The 13223-nt window shown below is 41.2% G+C and overlaps 1 protein-coding gene across 1 annotated transcript in view; it reads right to left on the reverse strand.

The window, feature by feature from the left end:
- Positions 1–13223, reverse strand: part of ANKFN1 (ankyrin repeat and fibronectin type III domain containing 1) — an 899573-nt gene that overhangs the window by 411912 nt on the left and 474438 nt on the right. The window contains exon 7 of the mRNA XM_053708167.1: positions 12511–12618. Coding sequence (XP_053564142.1) covers positions 12511–12618 — 108 coding nt within the window. The remainder of the gene's footprint in view (positions 1–12510; positions 12619–13223) is intronic.

The raw sequence follows: 13223 nt of genomic DNA on the forward strand, positions 1-13223 counted from the left end.
TGACTGAAGTTTATTTTTGTAGATTGGTCGTTATCTTTATAGTATTTTAACGTTTAATATTGATGTTAACAGAGATCGCAATAATAAGATATTTATTAGTGGCACAACTTTTGCCTTGTACCAATAGCTAATGTGGTTCATCATCATTTGTATAATTTGATTTATGCTGCACAAATTAATGTTTAATAACACATATGTTTCCAAGCACAGATTGTTTTTGATACAGATTATTTAGTGAGATATTATCAATGTAAAGAGATTATCAAAACAAAGACACTATAGGTCTGTTGCCTTCAGAATGGAAGCATTAATGTGGGGAGGTATAACCATATAAAAAAATGTAAGACATCTGTCATACTGAATTTCATTGGTATATTTCTACACTTCCTGACATAAAAAGATAGGAATTGGATACAGCCCTGATGTAAGATGAATTTAGCACACCTGTGGATGGGTGTGTCTTGAAGAAGGCAGGCAGGGTTTTGAGGCTATACATTTGTTTGTGAATATTGCTAGGCTATAACCATTTGTTCCAGAAATTGTTTTAACTTTATGCTCTTGATAAAGGCTTCTTTTAAGTAAAACCTGAAGCTGCACCTGAAGACACCTTTGTGATGATTTCAATAAAAGGCTTATTTTAACTGCAATCTTGCGAGTATAACCAGTTTGTGCGCCTACCACATTGTCTGAAATCTGCTACACTATTGTGAGCTCTTTTATTTTGGAGGTGAAAGCAACAAGGTTGATTCAGAGGACGTGGGCAGCTTGTTTACCTGGAGATGACACAGCGCCACCACTTTCAACACTTTCTGCTCCTATACACAGTTTGGGAGAACTGGGGATGGCAGCGAGCACCTGAAGGGAAGTGCTAACATTGCTTCATACTTTATCCTTTCTAATACAGTGAGCATAAAGACCCTGGCTACTACTTGTGGAACCACAGAGGAAATTGCCATTACTGCTCAAGTAGAAGACCAGAAGCCCATGCAACTTAGAGATCAGATACTTCTCCAGCTGATGTAAACATTATATAAAATGATCATTATGCAAATGTTGATCACTGCATTCCCATCCTTACCGCTTACACACCTTCCCTAGAGGGTCTATATACAGGATGCCAACGCATTTAGCTTTCAGTGCATAAATATAAACCTTGAGATGTATGTTAAGACTCTTAAGTCTGGCGGGTCATATTTTATAGTTTGTTTGCTACTAGTACCTAAGATATCTCTAGTCTTTAATTGTTGCATATGTAATTTTGCTTTTTGAATGTGCAATTAGATAGTTCTCTGTCTCAATTGTAGAATCTTCTGGAATATTGAACAATTTATACATCTACACCTCATAAAATCGACCACCTGGAATGTTAGTATATATGGTATTTGACATTGATCTTATATGTATCTAGGTAATTCTTAACAGGGCTGATATATATTTTGTAGTAATGCCTTCCTAATCTTTAAATCAAACTGAGGTTGCAATATTACCAGTTCTTTCATCTAAGCTTTTAATGACCACTTGAATTGAACAACAGGTATAAACAAATTATGTTTCACTATATACTATATATACTTGAATATTACTATCTGAATGCCAATGTCTTTTAAGTTTGATCTGGATGCAATTTTCTATAGTACAACTAGTGCTTACTGGCTTATTATTTGTTACATGGATGTCAATTTTCATGTTACTATTGTATTGTGTGTTTGTTTGATGATGGATACATGTTGTTTAGTTCACAGATTTGATGGTCCAGATGGGCAATACCACCTACATACCCCCATCTTATGTCTCCCCACTCTCTTCACCTTCTTGTTACTTTTTTCTCAGAGGAATTTGAGGACATCACAATTACTGTCAGGATGGTTCACTCAGGTAAGATACAACTGTAATCTCATTATCGTCTCCCAAAACGCTAAAGGGTTAAACTCCTCAAATAAACATTCTGTGGCTCTCAACTGGTTCCGAAAATAGAGAGGGGATGTGGTCATGCTGCAGGAAACTCATTTTGCACATCCTTTAGAACCAGTTACAAAATAGAGAATACCCAACAAGCTTTTTCAATTCGACCACCCAGAAAAGATGCAGAGTCTGTATTTTGTTTAACAAAAATTTGCACTTTCAACTCATAAATGAAGTAAAAGACAGCGAAGGGAGACTACTTATCTTAGTGGGACTCTTGTAAATATCTATGCCCCGAATAGAAAGCAAACCTTCTGTCAGAGTTCCTGGAATCAGACTGAGACAAGAAGTGCAAAAATAATCACACCTTTATTAATAGCAAAAAATAATAAAAAGTCCACAAGTCAAATAACAAGCCAGGAGTCAAAACCAGAACTGGTAGTCAGACGAGCCGTGTCAGGAGCCAAAGCGAATAGTCAGATGAGCTGGAATCAGGAACAAGGAGAACAGCAGAGGTAGGAACAAACCAGGGATCAGGAACCAGGAGGGACGTCAGACAGCCAGGTAATACATAGGAGCTCTCACAAACAGGTCTGAGACAACACAAGGGCAAACCAGATTGAAAAGAGGCCCTTTAAATAATAAGTGATGACATCACAATTTTGAGACTGCATCCTGTCTCACACGGATTATGTACACCAGTCTGGCGATAAAAGGAAGTGCAGGAAATTAGCAGCATCACACAGTATGCACCAGAGTCAGCAAGAGAGGTGAGTAAAATGGCTGCCAGCAGCACATGGCAAACAGATCAGGGAAAAAACCCTGACAGTACCCTCCCCTCAACGACCCCTCCACCACGGGAGGACAAAAGGCTTATTGGGGAAATGGGCATGGAAGGCATGGAGGAGGGTGGGAACCCATGAACGCTCCTCCGGACTGTAGCCCCTCCAGTGAACCAAATACTGTACATGGCCCCAGGACATACAATAGTCAATAATGCTGCTGACCTCATACTCCTCATGGTTGTCAACAAAGATAGGGCGGGGACCAGGCAACACAGTGGGAAACCGATTACAAAGAAATGGTTTCAAGAGGGAGACATGAAAAACATTGGAGATGCGCATTGCAGGAGGAAGGTCAAGAGCGTAGGCCACAGGATTGACCCGTCGGAGAATTCGAAAAGGACCAACATAATGAGGAGCCAGTTTATTGGAAGGCACACGAAGGTTCAAGTTGCGGGAGGACTCTCTCACCAACCTGGTAGGAAGGCGCAGGCAGACACCTACGATCAGCCTGGAACTTTTGGCACTGCATAGAACGATGAAGGCAATCCTGAATCTGCACCCACTTGGAACGGAGTTGCTAGAGATGCTCCTCCAAAGCCGGAATACTCTGAGACATGAATGAATCGGGCAACAAGGATGGTTGAAACCCACAATTCCCCATGAACGAGTATAACTTGGAGGAAGCATTAATAGCACTATTACGAGCAAACTCTGCCCAAGGTAACAGTTCAGACCAATTATTGTGGTGATCTGAGACATAGCAATGGAGGAACTGTTCCAGAGCTTGATTAGACCGTTCTGCAGCCCCATTGGATTGAGGGTGATATGCTGAGGAGAAGGAAATCTGGATGCCCATTTGAGCACAAAAGGAATACCAAAATTTGGAGACAAACTGGCTACCCCAGTCCAACAATATCTCCTTGGGTAACCCATGTAAACGGAAGACCACCCAGGCAAAAATTGAAGCAAGCACCTGAGCGGTAGGCAACTTCTTCAAGGGAATGCAATGTGACATTTTAGAAAAACGGTCAACCACCATAAGGATAACAGGACAAGGATATTGCCATTGGAAACAAGGAGCTTGACAATAAAGTCCATGGAAAGATGTGTCCGAGGATGCTCATCATTAGCAATAGGTTGAAGAAGACCCACAGGAAGACGTCAAGGAGTCTTATTCTGTGCACAAACTGAGCAGGAGGCAACATGCGCAGCAACATCAGAATGAAGAGCTGGCCACCAGAATTGTTGAGTGACAGACCAAATCATTTGGTTCTTGCCTGGGTGACCTGCAGCATTAGGATAGTGGTAAGTGTGCAAAAGTTTAGTTTGAAGATTTTCAGGAACAAAACACTTACCACTAAGTTTCTCAGGAGGTGCATTGGTTTGTGCAGCCAGGATCTCCTCCCCAAGGGAGAAGTCAAATTAGTATGTATGGTAGCCAAAATATGGTCAGGAGGTATAACTGGAGTAGGTACAGACTTCTCCTTGGACAGAGGCAAAAAATTGTCGAGAGAGGGCATCAGCCCTAACATTCTTACTACCAGGAAGGTAGGAGACCACATAATTAAACTGAGACAAAAATAGCGCCCATCTGGCCTGTCGGGGCAACAAACATTTTGCTTCAGATAGATAAGTTAAATTCTTGGGGTAAGTAAGAATTAGGAATGGCACGCTAGTACCCTCGAGAAGATGCCTCCATTTCTTGAGTGCCAAAATAATGTCCCGTAATTCCCTGTCACCAATTTCATAATTGCACTCTGCTGGAGACAATTTCTTAGAGAAGAAACCACACGGATGCAAGGAACCGTCGTAGGACGTAGGCGTAGGACGGTGAAAAAGAAGGGCACCTACTCCAGTCTCAGATGCATCGACCTCAAGAACGAAAGGCAGGACAGGGTTAGGATGAGCCAGAACTGGAGCAGCAGCAAAGGCAGTCTTAAGACTATCAAAGGCCTTAAAGGCAGTAGGTGATGAATGGAGTGGATTATTCTCTTTACGGGTCATGTCGATGATAGGTTTGACCAAGGAAGAAACATTTTTAATAAACTTTCTATAGTAATTGGCGAACCCCAAAAAATGTTGAATAGACCGAAGACCAACTGGGCGAGGCCACTGCAGAACTGCAGATAACTTGTCAGGATCCATAGAGAACCCTGCAACCGAGATAACATAACCTAGGAAGGTTACTTGAGTCTGATGGAACTCACATTTCTCGAGTTTACAAAATAGGCCGTTCTCACGTAGTCTCTGAAGAACCCGTGTAACATCAGAACGATGAGCCTCAAATGTGGGTGAGTGTATAAGGATGTCGTCTAAGTACACCACAACACACTGTTGCAGCATATCTCGTAGGACATCATTAATACATTCCTGGAAAACAGCAGGAGCATTACATAGGCCAAAGGGCATTACAAGATACTCATAATGCCCTCTCCTGGTGTTAAATGCTGTTTTCCATTTGTGGCCCTCCTTGATCCTAACGAGATTGTACGCTCCTCTCAAATCAAGTTTAGTAAAGACCGTAGCTCCCTTGAGGCGGTCAAAGAGTTCGGTAATGAGCAGAATAGGGTAAGCATTCTTAATGGTAAGACAATTAAGACCCCTATAATTGATGCATGGTCTTAACTCGCCACTCTTTTTCTTCACAAAGAAGAAGCCAGCCCCTGCAGGAGAGCAGGATTTGGTGATGATCCCCCGTGACAGAGCATCGGCAACATACTCCTCCATAGCACAATTCTCCGCAACAGACAGAGGGTAAACCCGGCCCCGAGGAGGAATGGCTCTGGGTTGCAGGTCTATGGCACAATCGTAAAACCGGCGAGGAGGCAACGTACCAGCACGCACCTTGTCAAAAACGTCTAGGAACTTTCGGTACTCCTCTGGCAATTGAGATACTGAAGACGTGCACAAGACTTTAACTGGTTTCCGAAGACAAGTAGAAATACATTGCGGAGACCACAACAAAATTTCTTACCTGCGCCAGTCAAGACTGGGATTGTGTTTTTGGAGCCAGGGATAATCCAGAATAACCGGAAAATGCGGAGAGTTTATCATCTTGAGCTGGAGGGTTTCAAAATGGAGAGCACCAACAGCCATGGATAACGGAGCAGTTTCGTGAGTAACGAGTGCGGGCTGAAGGGGCCTGCCATCAATGGCCTCAATAGCAAGCGGAACGGACCGAGGCAAAACAGGAATGAAATGCTTTGATACAAAAGCACTGTGAAAGGAGTCCACCCAGGAAAGGACAACTGTGACCAAAGGTTTCTCCATTAGTGGTTCCGGGGACGAGGATAAACCACCCAAGGTCTGCCCCCGACAGGACCTTAGGTGTGAGCGTTTCCCGGCTGTGTTGGACAAGACTTCAAAAGGTGGCCCTGTAACCCACAATAAAGGCTCCTCCATCTCCTAAAGGCCCTCTCCGCCGCAGAGAGACGCATGAATCCCAACTGCATCGGCTCAGCAGTACCTGGTGACTCGGGACCAGGAGGCATGGGAGGAGAGGGAGGCATGGGTGGGAACAAACACATAGGAGACAAAAGAACAGGAGGCTTCTGCAAGCTCTCATTGAAAGAGGGCCTCTCACTTAGTCTGATATCAATTAGGATAAAAAAAGACACCCATGCCTCGAGATCTTCTGGTAAATCTTTGGCAGCAACTTCGTCTTTATCGCATCAGAGAGCCCATGAAAGAAGTCGGCAACAAGGCTTCATTGTTCCAACCTACCTCTGCGGCAAGCATACGGAACTCAATGGCATACTGAGCAACAGATCTTGTACCTTGCTGAATGGACATGAGTCGTTTAGCAGCAGAGGAGGAGCGAGCCAGAACATCAAATACCCTTCGAAAGGAGGCCAAGAATTCAGGGTAATTTGAAATCACAGGTTTATTAGTCTCCCATAAGGGATTATCCCAGGCAAGAGCTGTGTCAGAGAGTAATGAGATGAGAAATCCCACCTTAGATCTGTCAGAGGGAAAGGCCTGAGGTAACATCTCAAAGTAAATGCCCACCTGGTTCAAAAACCCTCTGCAGTGATTAGGATCGTCTCCATATCGCTGAAGTAGAGGTGCAGAACCGGACATGCTCCTGGTAGAACTAGGCGCAGCAGTGGAAACAGAAGCAGCCATAACTTGCGGGACACTTTGGGTCAAATGTGCAGTGCGAGTCAGCAGGGTTTGCAGGGCTAGTGCAAATTGATCCAAGCGGTGATCCTGTTCATCCATCCTGGAAATGATGCCAGGTAAAGGTGGATTATTAGCACCATCAGGATTCATGGCCCTTGCGTAATGTCAGAGTGCCAGGAATCAGACTGAGACAAGAAGTGCAAAAATAATCACACCTTTATTAATAGCAAAAAATAATAAAAAGTCCACAAGTCAAATAACAAGCCAGGAAGAGAAGAGCCGAGTCAGGAGCCAAAGCAAATAGTCAGACAAGCTGGAATCAGGAACAAGGAGAACAGCAGAGTCAGGAACAAGCCAGGGATCAGGAACTAGGAGGGACGTCAGACAGCCAGGTAATACACAGGAGCTCTCACAAACAGGTCTGAGACAACGCAAGGGCAAAGCATACTGAACAGAGGCCCTTTAAATAATAAGTGATGACATCACAATTCTGAGACTGCATCCTGTCTCACACGGATGATGTACACCAGTCTGGCCATAAAATAAAGTGCAGGAAATGAGCAGCATCACACAGTATGCACCAGAGTCAGCAAGAGAGGTAAGTAAAATGGCTGCCAGCAGCACATGGCAAACAGATCAAGGAAAAAATCCTGACACCTTCTTTATAAAAAAAGCAACAGCTCTTATCCAGGAACATAGAAAGGGTATACTAATTGTGTGTGTGTGGGGGAGGGACACACCCTTAAGAATGAAAAACACGATATACGAGTGCATAAAACAAATAGAGATAGTAGACACATAGCATACAGAGCACCTGCTACAAAAGAACTATACATTCTACTCATACCCTTGGTCTACATACTCATGTATAGACTACCTATTCTTGGACCAGGCCAGTTTATCACTTCTATTACATTCTAATATAGGACAGGTAACATGGTCAGACCATGCCAAGATATAATTTTCTATGGAATGGCCCAATACCCCTGTGACACCATTTCAGTGGAGGCTAGATGACTCATTAATACATGACCCTAATAACATTAAAGCTGTCACGACACAACTGAAAGAATATTTCCGCTTTAACTCGCCCTCCACTACATCACCACATACCCTTTGGGAAGCACATAAAGTAGTAATCAGAGGAGAATTTATTAAATTGAAAGCTACCCGAACCAGAGTAAATAGAATGCAAACACAATCATTACTACAATCCATCCAGAAACTAGAAATTAGACACAAAAACAACCCCCAAGACTCAGCAACCCTCAAACAGCTAACTGATACCAGGTTAGAACTTAACCTACTACTACAGAGAGAATCCCAAAGAAAAGCTTTCCTCCTTAGGAAGACCTTCTTTTGTGAAGGTAATAAGGCAGGGTCATTACTTGCTAAGGCACTTAAGCAGAAATCTCAATCCTCATGTATACATAATATACAAACATCTGATCACACAGTTGTTCAGGATAACAAACAAATAGCAGATACCTTAAGCAGATACTACAGCGGCCTATACCATTTACCTACCACATATAGCTAAAACTAAAGTGAATAAGATGGAGGACCCTATAACACTACCTGAAGTCCTGAAGGTCATCAACTCGCTACCTAATGGGAAGAGCCCTGGATCTGAAGGGTTCACAAATAATTATTATAAGACCTTTAAAGAGACACTAGCTCCCTACCTCCTGTCATTATTCCATTCGTTGGATGACGATCATCTCTTCTCCACCACGTCCTTAGAAGTACATGTATCAGTGATTCTGAAGGACAGGAAACCACCAACTGATTTTAAAAATTATAGACCGATCTCCCTGTTAAATTCTGATTTTAAAATATTAGGAAAGATTTTAGCCAATAGAATACAAAACATTTTAGGGGACATTATACACACAGACCAAGTTGGCTTTGTCCCGAACAGAGAGGCAAGGGACAATACTATACGAGCTATCACTCTTAACTCCCATGCACATTACTCCCACTAAAGAGGGATTTTTATAACCATTGATGCAGAAAAGGCCTTTGATCGGGTTAATTGGCAATTCCTTAGGAGTACAAAATATATAGATATGGTGTGTGGAAGCACACCAATCCTCAAGGGGGCTCTCTCAATCAAAACAAATGTAACACAATGTAATAAGAACAATAGTAATGTGTACAACAACACTCTAAAAATAAACAGCAGAATACCAGAGGGGAAAAAAAAAAAGTGTAACCTTGTGACTGGAAACACTGTCACTGGTGAAGAAGTACTACAGAATTATCTCTGCGTCTGTTCAGTTTGCTGGGCAACTGTGAGGTTCCAGTCTGCTTCCTTGCACTTTTTGGTGCTATTCGTTTGTGAGTATTAGTCTTACGTATTTTGCTTGTCCCCTGGTATTGTGGTATTAGGCCATTTGGCGCCTCTGTGTTTCTTTTTTTAATCCCTTAGGAGTACACTACAGGGATTCGTCTTTGGTCCAAACATGTTAAAACATATATTTAGCCTCTATTCCAAGCCCTCTGTGAGAGTTAGAGCCAATGGGACCTTATCAACCACCTTTACCATCAACAATGGCACACATCAGGGATGCCCTCTCTCCCCTGCCCTGTTTGCCATGGTTATGGAGGTGATGGCCTTCTATATTAGACAGAACCAAGAAATAAAAGGAATTATTATTGGCCCCCACAACTGTAAAATTTCTCTATGCAGACAATGTGCTATTTACAGTAACATCCCTCAAGACCTCCATACCTAAGATAATTAAAGAATTGCAGACATTCGGACTACATTCCAACTTCCTCATAAACATGCAGAAATCAGAGATGTTAAATATTACTCTTTCAGGTAACGAGTTTACTTCATTGAAGGATCTCTGCCCTTTAAAACAGCAAGCAACATCAATTAAATATTTAGGCACTCATACAACCCAGAACAACACCTCACTCTTTAAATATTATATACTGTATATATAATATATATATTACTTAAGAAAATCCAGGACGACCTCAAGAGATGGAGCATAAAACCTCTCTCATGGTGGGGTCATATCCATTCAATTAAGATGAACACGTTGCCCAATATACTATATCTCCTACAGGCCCTACCCATAAAAATACCAAATTGGTACTTAGGCCAACTGCAAACATCCATAAATACTTCTATCTGGAACAAAAACAAACCATAAATCAACAAAGCCACCCTATATCGCTCCAACAGAGATGGAGAACTTGGCCTCCAGGACATCAGCTCTTATTATGAGTCAGTGACGCTCTAAAGAATCCTGGACTGGTATGAAGCAACAGAAACAAAGGCTTGGGTAGCCCTGGACTCTCATCTTTTGAGGGTTCCGAGTGCAGGAACCCTTTGCTGGGTACCCAAAGACCATAGACCGGTCCACTACAATAACTTAGATTTACATAAACACATTTGATTAGTGGGACAAACTTTTATCTTCAAACAGAGATATATCTTCAGCACGTTCCACTATGTTTCCGATACCCTTCAATGCGGAACTATCAGGAGGCCTCAATAGTGTTTTTGGGAGGTCCTCGGAATGGGGATTTTCCGTTCCTCTTACCAGATTGACAGAAGAGAGGAACCTACTGCCCAGAGACAAAATTACAGAAATAATGGGCCTGAGATTCCCTTTGTGGATTAAACTTTCACAATTAAACCATTTCCTAGCCACCTCACCACACAAATCACAGCTACTTAAACAACTTCTCCCTTTTGAGGCAATTTGCCTAAAAGGGGAACCGGTCAAGCACACCTTGTCCACAGTACACAAACTACTGCAACACCAAAAATCCAAGACACTTCCCTCATACACGGGAAGATGGCAGACTGAACTAAATACTCAATTTGACACAAACACATGGCACAGTATATTCAACAACACCCGGAAATCCTCGGTCTCCCCGAAGAATATTGAATCTCACTTTAGACAGATCCTCAATAATGATTTTACTTTGACCCCCCAAATAGCCATACTAAATGACATCCCTAAGTCTCACTGCAAGCTTCGATCACATTGCCTACAAATTGGAGTAAATGAAGCACACTCATTAATAGCCAGATCATGGAAATCTAAAATAATCCCATCCAAACAAACATGGATAGACAGAGCCACAGAGCTCTTAAACTTGGAAGGGTATGGTTATCTCAAAAGGAAAAAAACTAAACTATTTTGTGGACGTTAAACTCTAGTGGGGACAATCACTACATGGAAACTGACTTCTCTAGACTTGACCAATACACACACCTGACAGTGAACTGTCCTGAGCGGTCAACCCTGCACAATACACTCTCCACCTTCGACTTCCTCTCTTTCTTACTTTCTCTCTTTTTCTCTCTCTCTCTCTCTCTTGATCCTTCTCTACCCTTCGCTTGGTCCCCCTCTCCTATGACTCGGTCTCCCTTCTCCATTCCTTCTCTCCCCCCCCCCTCTCTTACCTCTCTCACCTAACCTATTTATTCCCAGTTTTAGAAATTTAACTGTGTTTACAAGATCTATCTGAGCTTACTTAAACTCTTTTTGTTGATATCTGTTATAACGGATAAATGGACCAGGAAAGTGGTGCATGAACATACCCTGATAGCAGCACTTTGTTAATGTCTGATGATGAAATGTACTGTACCATGTCTCAGAATATGATGAATGTCAATGTCTGCTTATTGTTTTCTCAATAAAAATTCTTAAAAAAATACATTGCACAAAAAAGCCTCAAACAAATAAGTACTCAGGTGCTAGAAAAAATAAACATGTATATATATATATATATATATATATATATATATATATATATATATAACACAAACACATATATATGTGTGTGTGTATTCATATCTATTTATGTATTTAGAGTTTATATATTTATTTGTGTATATATGTATTTACAGACATATATACAAATATAAACACAAATACATATATATATATATGTGTCTGTGTGTGTGTGCGCATTTTATATATATAAGTAGATAAAAACATGTAAAAGCATATTTATACTTAATAAACTGTTCTCTTGGTATACTTTAGTCTATCTATCTATCTATCTCTATCTATCATCTGCCGATCTATATATTTGCCTATCTATATGTCAGTCTAGTTTATATTTCTCAGCATGGGTTAGAAGTGAAGACAAAAAAACCTATTCATAAACAAATTCTCAAGGTATTTTTTTCAGACAGTTTACACAGTAAAAAATGATTAGCCTGAGTACCAAAAAATAATAAATCAATTTGGTTTACTTGTGCAGAAAAAGAGCTAAAATTTAGTTTTTATTTTAAAACCTCTCTTAAGAGATTACATTCCTGTTTTGCAATGTCATATAAGAGCTTGTAGTATGTTTCATTTCATGTAAAAGTGTTTTGTTAGAGTAACCAGCAAAACTGATTAACCTTAAACGTCACAAGAAAGCAAAGGGGAGTTGATTTCTAGTCTTCTGGTATGTTTCAATCTAATCCTTCTGACTAAGCCATACATTTATCACCTCCACATCATGCTGGGGTATGACTGATTATAAATTCAGTATAATTTACACAAGAGATGTATTTTTTTTACCACTCCATAACTAAGTGAGATTGTACCTTGGATAACCCTCACTTGATGAATGGCAAACCAATGACCTATTTAGGAACTGACCCAGATTACAAGAGCTGCGGAAGACCTTAGGAGCTGAATTTGGCAGTGTGTTATATGTTCTCTCTCCCTCTTACCTCGGCAGCTGTAATGCTGATGTATGGTTCGAACCTGCTGAAGCAGACGTTCAAGTGCCTCAGTCTGTCCCTTGTGCTTAACATCGCGGCCATCATAGTCTTTCCAGTCTGTTGGGCAAACATAAACAAAGCTGGTTATTAAATAAAGGTGTTTTGCTGGCAACGGGAGTCTAACAGCAGAAGCATATGAGAGATAATAGATTAAAGACTCAGATTATTTCAGAAGCAGTACAAAATACATCCGTCATTTCTACCAAGCCAAGCTCTTGTATATGAATTTCATTGTTAGTTGGTTAGGTCAAGAGAAGCAGCCAGGGCCGCCACTAGAAATTTTGGGGCCCCTGACTTAACCATTGATCAGCCCCCCCCCCCCCCTTGACATGTGCAATTTTTGACCAAGTGACTAAAACGTATATGCTCTTTATTCTTCAGTGTCTATTTAGACTTGGAAATGTTGTAAAGGTAGTAACATACAAACACACAAACACTCATATACTGAACACACACTCACACACATAATGATTCCCATATAGACACTCTAGCAGACACGCAAAGAAACACACAAACACACTCAGACACAGACACCCAAACAGACACTCAGCACTTGATTACATTGACCTGACAAGTAGTGAGGTAGACTACAGTTTTGTAAAAAAAGGAGATTTAGAAAACAAAATATGGAGTTCTGATTATCTTTTTGTAAAGGAAAATGC

Source organism: Bombina bombina, chromosome 1 (assembly GCF_027579735.1).
Source record: "Bombina bombina isolate aBomBom1 chromosome 1, aBomBom1.pri, whole genome shotgun sequence".
NCBI lineage: Eukaryota > Metazoa > Chordata > Amphibia > Anura > Bombinatoridae > Bombina > Bombina bombina.